The sequence below is a fragment of the Geospiza fortis genome, unplaced genomic scaffold (genome assembly GCF_000277835.1).
Source record: "Geospiza fortis unplaced genomic scaffold, GeoFor_1.0 scaffold41, whole genome shotgun sequence".
NCBI lineage: Eukaryota > Metazoa > Chordata > Aves > Passeriformes > Thraupidae > Geospiza > Geospiza fortis.
In genome coordinates, this window is record NW_005054299.1 from 11,532,218 (window position 1) to 11,542,384 (window position 10,167).

Consider the following 10,167-nt stretch of genomic DNA (forward strand, 5'->3'; position numbering starts at 1 on the left):
TCTTGGAGCAGTCTCCTTCTATGAGCTTGGAAGAAAGTCAGAGTCCATCTAGATGTTCTAGTCTGAAAGAGGCAAAAGTTTTCAACTCTTCCATTCCCAGACTACCTTTTCTTTCCAGAGCAACAGGTTAGTGTAATCAATTAAGTGAACAGTTATTGGATCATTTCAGTATGATTTATAGTATATCCTTCAAATGTGAACCAAAACAAGGAAGTTTTATTTTTAGTACTAGTCATATTGTGCTAATCCTATATCTACAAATGCAGGGTTTTAAATTTAAAGCCCTCTAAGGTGCTGATGACTTTTACAAACTTATGTATATACTCTGTTGAACAGCCCTATGGAACCATAGTATAAATTCAGTTGCAGGCCCTTGATTCTTTGAGTAAATAAACAGAAAAAAATGGGGCTTTGAGCATAATTCATTAAGAAACATATGGAAATAATTTTTGCCCCTGGAAGATCCATTTCAATTTATCCATATAAGTGACATTACAGGATTTAAGTTTGTGTTTAAATCATTGTAGAAGCAACTCAAACAATTGAAATAATATCGACCAGTTAGCATGGATAGGTAAGGCAGTTTTTATAGTGGTTATATGAAAAGTACTAAGTGTGGATCATTGCAATTTTCTTTCCTTACATCATTTGAACTAGTTATTTATGAAAATGGGTAACAATATTCTTGCAAGTTGTTAATTTCTAAATCCACATAAAATACTTCCAATAACTGTAGATAGATTTTTCGTGCATGGTTTCATGTTTTCTTCATTTTCCAGTTGAATTGTTCAAATAAAAAGATTTTTGGTGTCAGCAGATTCTAGAAGTGCCTATGTTTTTGTTAGTAGAGAACATACCTCATCCTAGATTATCACATATGACTACTACATATTCATAATGTATATTTCTGTAAGCTTTTTATGCATTTTGGGGGGCAGCTAGCTAAAAGAAAAGTTTTCAACGTACCTTTGAAACTCAGACGTGGCATCTGGTAAGTAGAAACTTAGATTTTGCTAGAGTACTAGTGGGAGCGGAGTTCTTAAACCATGTAAGGTTGCCAATTATCCTCTAAAATTGCATTGTAATTGAGCTAGTCAGTTTTCACACTTTTTTTTTGTTTCAGTTTCTCAGATACTGAGGAATCCCCTTTGCTTTCTACTGTTTATATTCACCATCCTTCTTCTCATTTTATAGGAAGAATTTATTGGATTTGGTGTCACAATACTATAAACTAAATAGAATCATGTCCTTATAACACATTTCCTTTTCATTACCTCAAAAATATGCCAGCAAATAATAGCTATATTTTTTCAACAAATTGCTAGTATAATTACCTCTTTCATACAGTGGCATTTCTTTGATCTTTTTAAAAAAACCCTCATAAGCATGAGAAAATACTTAGTATTGATCAATGCATTCTCTTTTTACAAGCATTGTGTGGGTATGTTCATATGAGTTTTCTTTTAATGTAAAGTAGGAAGTTTGAGCATGTCAGCTCAAATTGACCGCGTTGTAGAACCTTATTGCCTGCACTGTGCACTGGCAAGGCCCGGTTGGATGGGGCCCTGAGCAGCCTGCTCTAGTGGAAGATGTCCCTGCTCTTGGCTGGGGGTTTGGAACTTGGTCATCATCAGGGTCCCTTGCAATCCAAAGTATTTTGTGGTCCTTGCTAAGTTTGGATGAGGCATCATTCTCACTCAAGCACAAAGCCTCATTTTTCATCTGTTGAAAGACTGAAAATTATCTTCATCACTATAAAACTATCTATCCATTTCAAAATCTATCTAAGCTGTATATATATATATGTATGTTATTTTGTCTATAGGATTTAAGAATTCACTAAAGATTGTGAAAGGGCTTGGGCCTGAGCCAGGCTCAACTCCCAGGTAGAAGCTTTCATGTAGTATTAAAGCTATTCTTCATAATTTAAATCCTTTGCATCCTTTACATTGTTTATGAGGATTTCAACTTACAGCATGAAGGCTATATGCTATGTTAGCTATTTGAACAATTTGGGTTTTTTTTAATTCTGTACTCTCAAACCTGCTATCAGCCTGATTTATTGCATTATAACATCATATTTCTAGTGTCTCTAATGTGTTTTCCATTTTCCTATCTGATTTCCTTATCCTGAAAATTAAATTAGGAAATCAAAAGTATTGGAAAAAATACTTAGTTTTACAAAATAGTTGTTGGAATGTCTATCTAATAATTTGTTTTAAAAAATATATATTTAGAACCGTTCATTTATTTTGCAGTTGATTTATTGTGTAGCTTGCCCAGGAACAGATCTTCACCATTCTGTTGTAGAATAATACTTATCATTTTTTCCCATATGATCTAGGACCATATCTACATTGAAAGATATGTGTAACCAGGTTTCTTGTCTATCCTATCGAGACGCTTCTTGAAGTAGGAGAAAGGCAGTAATACTATTTCACTACTGAGCTTGATGTAGTAATCTGTGATAACGGGAAATTTATCTTGATCTCATCACAGCGGTAAAACAATTCCTGGTCCAAATTTGTCCCTCAGCAGGCTGACTTTGAAGGTAAATGAGTTGTGACTCAAACAATGGTTAATGTTGTACAGGTACAGCTGTAATTCATCTCTTTTTAGGTCCATCCTACACTGAATGTGCATGATCTTTTCAGAAGAAACTGCATGAACATAAAAAATCTTCAAAGATTTGACATACGGTATTGTTTAGTTTCCTCTACCTTTCCCCACCATGTGTATTCCTGAAACTCTAAACAGAGGCCTTTAATGGCTGTACAGACTCAAGGATTAACAAGGCTTAACACCCAGGTTTGATTTCCATGTAGGTTTTTGGGCACCATTATGTAATATTATCAGCTGATAGTACTAAGTTGTAAAGCGTTTATTCCACAGAATCATACAATTTTTTTTGTGTTATGTAAGGGTCCTTAAGAATCATCCAGTTTCAAACCCTCTGCCATGGCCAGGAGTGCCACTCACTAGACCAGGTTGCTCAGGGCCCCATCCAAACTGGCCTTGAACACTTCCAGGGATGGGGCATCCACAGTCTCTCTGGGCAACCTGTTCCAGTGCCTCACCACCCTCTGAGTAAGGAATCTGTTCCTAGCATGTATTCTAAACACATTGTCTTTCAGTTTAAAACCATTGCCCTTTATCCTGTCACTACCTGTCCATATAAAAAGTCCCTCTCCCTCCTTTTTATAAGCCCTTTAGATAATGGAAGGATACAATGAGATCTCCCTGGATCCTTCTCTTGTCCATGCTGAGCAACCACAGGTCTCTTTGCCTGTGTCTGATTTAATGTTGAGAGGTACTTTTTTTGAACAGGTATGTCTTTAGCTGCTTGTTTGAATATTGTATTTGAAATAATGTCACCAGTAAAATATTGTTGAACATGAGATTTGACACCACTGGAGACCTAACTAAGAACAGCTGCAATTAGACATGTGGATCATTGTTGTTTTGTATTGTGCCTTTTTCAGTTTGTGTCAGAGTCTGGATTGGGCTGTACTTCTTGACAGCCGCAGCAGAGAAATATGCAAATGCAGTGTCCTAGTAATGCCCTAGCTTTCTGTGCTGGTTTTGGGTCCCATAGCATTGAATTCTACCTTAATTAAAAATGATACCAGTTTACATGCTGGCAGATTTCTTTTTCTTGGATCCCAGAAGACTTCTTTTAGGAAGGACTGGATGGCAGGCAGGCTGCCTGGAAGCAGTGGAAGGCTGCCTGCTGCTGTCATTTTGTCGAGTCAGATGGCATAAAACAGTGAACAGACCAGAACTTGCTATCTTAGTGCAAGTGTTACACCATAAAAGGGGATAACTTGCTTTTTAATATCCATCCTCCATCACAGAGAACTCTAAATTATAAATCCATAACCACGTGAGAGAGAGTGAGCAAAACAGTCTGGCATAGTAGCCACCGTTATTATTGCATCATAATATCTTTCCTGATTCTGAAACAGACATAACTAGCTATGAATTTAAATTATGTTTCAGATGATCGTATCAGAAAATGCAAAGATAAGTTATTGGCATAATAACCTGAGCATAACAAATGCTTCAGCAATTTTGCTTTTAATATAATCATTTAGTTCATAATCATAAAGTATCTACTGCAGCTTTGTGTTAATAATTCATATCTTCTAGACATATAATTGTAGAACTACATATAATTCTTCTTAGGAGTTGAGTCAATCATTAATTAGTAGTTTCAGGATAAATCAGAGAATGAATGAGTCTATCAAAACAAGAAAAAAATCACACTTCATCAGACAGTAGAGTGATAAATATTGTATTGTATTTTACTTTTATTGCATTATATCACTTCTTCTGTACAGAGAAGTCTTATTTTGGAATCAGTCTCTGATTTCAATGACTGTTGCTTGCCTCTTAGGATAATTCTGTCAGCATAAAAGATGTATGATTTAATTTTTTTACCCTGCTAGATTTGTTTTTCTCCTGAAATATAAACAGTTTAGTTACCAGAAAACAGTGTGACTGTTGTGACATTTAAAGAATGTAGTAAATCTTAGTAAGAGGTTCAAACTGTTGTATATGCTGATTGATTTGAGAGTGATTGTTTTGCTCTTACAAAAGATTTTGTTAGGATAATGTTTTGACCAGTTTGAGCCCTTTTATTTTTTTTTTCATTGAGACGTTGTGAAGTTTTTTGAGAGTTTTGTGAAGAATTGACCTTCTATGTATGTCATTCATGATTTAAGATCGCTTTTTGCTCGACAGCATGAAAACATCTATATAAAAAAGTATTCCTACTGAAAGGCTGACTAACTGGCTTAGAAATGTGGGAGATGGTTTCTATAAACAGATGATCTTATGAATAGCATGAAAATAGTGATGCTAAGACACATACTGCTCATTTCTGAATGCTAAATATTTCTGTCATGTATTAAGACATTTTAAAATATTTATCTTGTCTATTTATGTAATAATTTGGGGAAAATGCTTCCTTCTCTTGTTGAAAATCTTTCTACTGTCTGAAAACAGAAAGTTCCCTAATGCAAAAGGCTGACTGAGGTTTTCAATCAGTGGCTTTCCATCTTATGTCTTTCAGTTCAGAGAAAAGGTAGGTCTGAAACATTCAGAAAAATTATATGCTTAGCAAACCCATATGTTTCTTGGAGCATTTTCTGTGTCCAGTAGTGCCTTGGGATATCTGGGGGCAGAGTCTTGGCACTGTGCTTGTGACAGATCTTTTGTTAACAAACACATGTCGTCATTTTACTGCTATCTGGCCAATAAAAGAGTTCACTGGTGCATTTAGGGCACTGCTCAGAATTACTGTTGATCTTTCTCATTAGTCAGAAAATAAAGTATGTTCTAGATTTTCTGTTAAAGGTCCAGGAAAAAGTTTATGTCCCATTTGCTGTCCAGATGAACTTCTACCAGCTCCTAGTAACATGTAGTGCATATTTCATTGCTACTGTTAAATCTTTGTAACAACTATTTAAAACAAGATGTGATGTTTTGCTAATTTCTGAAGCATTAAATATTTTCTATAGTGCAGAGTGATTATAGTGTAGAGTGCATATTGCCAAGTTTAAGGATCAAGCAGGAAGTGTCAGACTTCACTTCTTGATTTAGCTGTTTTAAAAAGTCTTCAAAATAAATTCAGCAAATATTAACAGACAGCAGAAGCTTTTGAACAATTTTATTCAACTTCTGATAAGTTTAACCAAGTTATTTTCTGGTATTTCAAGTTACCAGATAAAATGTGTATTGCTAGGGCTTCAATTTATGTCATAATTATGAATGGCTGTCAATGGCTATCAATGAGACATGTTTGTAGCATGTAGCTGTGAAAATTTTTACTCTGTCATGTGCTGTTAGACATTTTGGTATCTCTGTTGTCTTTAAGATCACAATTTAATTCCCTTTTTTAATCTTGTGACATGAACAAAAAGTGAAAATTAAAACTCAAAGTAATTTCTAAAACAGAATTACCCTCCTTAAATGTACACTGACTGCAATAAATACCAAGCAGACTAACTCTCTGAATTTATAGGAAACTCAACTAGCTTCTGGGGCTTGCTCTTTTGTTTGTTTGGGGTTGTTTTTTGTTTGTTTGGTTGGTTTTTTTTCTGAGATCTATTCTTCTATCTGTACTGCTTCCAAGAGCTTTATTTTGTTGGAATTCACAGTGTGTCTGTCCACTGTGACTTTCGTTTGAGTGAGAACTTTGAACTCACTGAGGTTTGTAAACAGCAAAAAAAGAACTGTGTTAAGAAGTTTAAGACTCCAGAAACATCTCTGCAAGGAGCAACAGATGACTACTCCTTGTGACAAAGAAATATAATTACATGTTATAGGATTTAAAGGGAGCTCTTGCAATTGATATTCAGTGATAAAACCCTGTGTGTTACAACTTTCATCATCTTAACTAAGTGTTTATAAATATGCACATAGGGTTATTTTTATGAGATGAAGCCCAGATTTTCCTCTTTGGAGCTTGGTCCCCATTTGCAACTTCAAAGGCAAATTTTGTAACTTGTAAGGATTTAACGAGAGTGAGGAGAAGATCATAGCAGTACTTTCACTAATTTTTCAGGGACACTGAACCTTACTTATGTATCGAAAATGTTGTTATGCAAAAAAACTTCCATCAACAGCTTTTTCTTTCTTCACATTTATTTGGTTTTACAAAACATTTCTGTTTTTTCTAAGATTCTCATCATGTTGTTCTTTCCACTTCTCAAGTGGGAATCTCTTCTGATGTAGAACGTATGTTTGGAAGCTTGTTAAAGATGCTTTTGGCAGTTTTTACTGCCTTCCTCTTGAGTCTGTTTAGATGGGGAAACTTTCCAGTATTTTTATACTGTTTTACTGTTCTCTTATCCAGATTAGTCTGCTAAATGTAACCTAGTGTTCCTTGGAAGTTCTCTGCTATTTCAAATCCTTTTGGCTTTCTGTTTCATTAGCCATATTTTGGCTGTCTAAAATTACTATTGGATCCTTCAAACTAACTCCTTAAAGTTGTTTTGGGGTTGTTTTTTTTTGGTCTTCTGAAGGTCTTCAACTCTTGATATTTTAGAGGTAAAATGTGCTTCCGAAAGTTTCTGCATGTTTGAAGGGTGATCAAATTCCTTTATATATTGACTGTCAGGTTTGGCAAATACCTCTGTAAAACTTCTCCCATATTATTGTTGTTATGAACACCAGTCCCAAGAGACTACAGTGCCTTTTAACAGAGCCACTACATGCACTTCATGTATGCATATGGGTAATCAAAATACTACAAAGTTCTTCTATTAGCTTAAACTCTAGGTATTTCTGTACAGATATTACTAATTCTGCTAAATAATCTAATAGTCTAGATTTCTGTCTCTTTTATTTGTGAATTTAACCTAAAAAAACCTTTTTTCATTCTGTTCCTGGCAGAAACCGATATTTTCTTGAGACTCCAGTCTCAGCATATTTGAATATAAAACCAGAGTAGGAATTAGTGGAAATATCCCACAAATCCCTATCTTTTTTTCCTGATATTTGTACATTAAAGCAGTTTAAGTTTCATACAAATGTTTCAGGCCAATTTCATGCTTCTGTTCCTGTACAATTTTTTCATTGAAGTTTTGTATGCCTGTTTGCCTCAGTGATAATTGGCTCTTAAGTTTTGGATGCTTTTGTTGAAAAAATCATTGCACAGTTCACTTATCTCTAATGCATCATCTTTTATTCTCTTACACTTTTAACTCTGAAATATCTATTGAGTAACTGTGCCTTTGATTCATTAATTTTCAGCCCTGCTATAAGTTCAGAAGGATACTTTCAAAAGAATAACATTATCTCCACAGGTTATATTTTATGTTTATTATACATTGTATATTTAGGTTAATTTGAGAAAAATTAGACCATTATAGACATCTGTGTGGAATAAAAGAGTAACCACATAAACGAAAATAAGCTAACAGCTCGAGGTGGAGTGATACTTGGTTTTCCACACTTATACAGGAAGTTTGGTAGATTTTACTTCTGGGTCAGGTAAAATCTCTTACTGATTTTCATTGCAAGGCTGGTCTTACAAATCTTTGACTGAGGTACTCTGCTGTAACCGTCTACCAAGCTATATTGAAAGCAGTCTTTGATCTTTTTGTTCATAGAGTCGGGTACCAACTGGTCTAAGACTTCCTTAAGTTAAGGCAATTTTGGCATTTGAAATGATCACAGAGTTATACAAAGAGCTGAAGCTGTTCTTTGTAAACCTCTGCATATCAAAGATGCTTCACGTGCAGATAGTTATGCCATTTTCCTGTAGCAGAAGTGATACGACTGAAGAAATTATGTAACATTTGTCAGCATTTAGCAGTAATTCCAGCTCTTCTTCAAATAACTTGAATGCAGTGAATGGTGGTGTTGGGCATGATAAGTCTATTTTGTGTTCTATTACAGTGTGCTCATGTTTAATCTTCTCTCTCTTAATAGTTTCTTTGTTTTGCATTTTTCCTGGCAATATTCTTCCTAGAGGTGAGTAATTTGGTGATGATTGAGCAAAACATTTGCTGAAAGATTTTGTTGTTTCTTTTTTTAATGATTCTATGCTAAATACTCGCACAAATAGCCCTATCAAACTGTGAGCCCCTTCCTGATTTTCAGCATACTTTTACTAGACCCTCATACAAATAAAATTAAATTTCATCTTTTACTGTTTCCTAATCATCATACTAATGTCCAAGAATTTTCTATAACCAGTATTCTTAGTCTTTAATGTGTCTTGACTGTAATTATGTCAAGCCTTCTTATTTTGGTCCTCTCACGGCCCTTGAACTGCTGCTGCATGTTCACATTACTTAATTTGCTTACAATTACGATCTTAGCTATTGTAATGTTTATTGTAACCCTGTAATTCCTTAAAATAAAGATCATCTCAGAAACAGCATTTTGAAGTTCAGCTCTCGGCAAAACTAATATAGACATGTAATCTTAAAATCTGGTGCTGTTAATATCAGATGCTGTATTTGAAGGCTTCTGCAGTTTATTTTATAATGCATATTATAATGCCACTATTGCTTTCTGCTGCCATTTTAGGCTTTCTACTACCTAGATATAAAAGCCTTTGAGAACATCAGTTTATTATGCTGGAAGTCACAATAAACTTTCCCAAAAATCTAAATGGAGAGATTAACTTCTTCCTTAATATTTGTTATGTATTTGAAGCACAAGTCCTATGAGGAACAGCTGAGGGATCTGAGGTTGTTTAGCCTGGAGAAAAGGAGGTTCGGGGTGGACCTTATTGCTCTCTACAACTGCTTGAAAAGGGGTTGTAATGAGGTGGGGGTCAACCTCTTCTCCCAGGTAAAAAGTGACAAGATATGAGGAAATAGCCTCAAGTTGTGCCAGGGGAGGTTTAGATTGGATATTAGGAACAAATTTTACTTATAAAAGGTTGTCAAGCATAGGAGCAGGCTGGCTAGGGGAGTGGTGGAGTCACCATCCCCGGAAGTGTTAAAAAAAAGTGTCGATACAGCAGTTGGATATAGTTTAGCGGTGAATATGGTGGTGATGCTGGGTTGACTGTTGGACTCAGAGATCTTGATCTTGGGCTTAGATGACCTCAGAGATCTTTTCCAATGTTAACAATTCTATGTATCTGTGATTTACACTCTATTTTAGGAAGACACTGGAGGGTTTTTTTCTTAGTCCTCAACAGAAATCAAACCAGTTTCTCCATATGTATGTCTCAATAATATAGGGAGTACAAAGAGGACATGTTCCTGCGTCACTGCCAAAATAGACAGCAGCGCCACCTCCTGGACATAAAAGTGCTGGAAATATCTGCATCTCCTACAAAGCCAGATAATTTACGGGAAGGGTAAAAACCCAGCATAAACTGCTGATTGATAACTTGTTGTTCAGTTTATTTTCTTTCTTGATATCTGTTACTTAGTGCTTAGATTAAGTGCAAAAGCACAAGATTTATTATTTCTTCCTGTTTTAACTTGCTATTATAATTCTGTATATGTATGTAGCCTATTCTCTTCTGGTTTCTGATGTGTCATATGCATATTTAAAATGATAAGTATTTAGACATTTATAGCTCAGCCTTTTACATGTTTGTTTTCTGAGCACAACAACTTGGCCCGATGATCAAAACATCCACACGGCTGAATGAGAATAACTTAGGGTAAATAATTGCCAGCTCTTGTGGGGAAT

General features: G+C 35.1%; 1 protein-coding gene across 1 annotated transcript in view; it reads left to right on the forward strand.

The window, feature by feature from the left end:
- KIF6 (kinesin family member 6) overlaps positions 1 to 10,167 on the forward strand; it is a 150,188-nt gene that overhangs the window by 60,998 nt on the left and 79,023 nt on the right. The window contains 1 exon segment of the mRNA XM_031060423.1: positions 1 to 126. This exon segment is cut by the window's left edge and continues 59 nt beyond it. Within this exon segment, the coding sequence (XP_030916283.1) occupies positions 1 to 126 (126 nt within the window).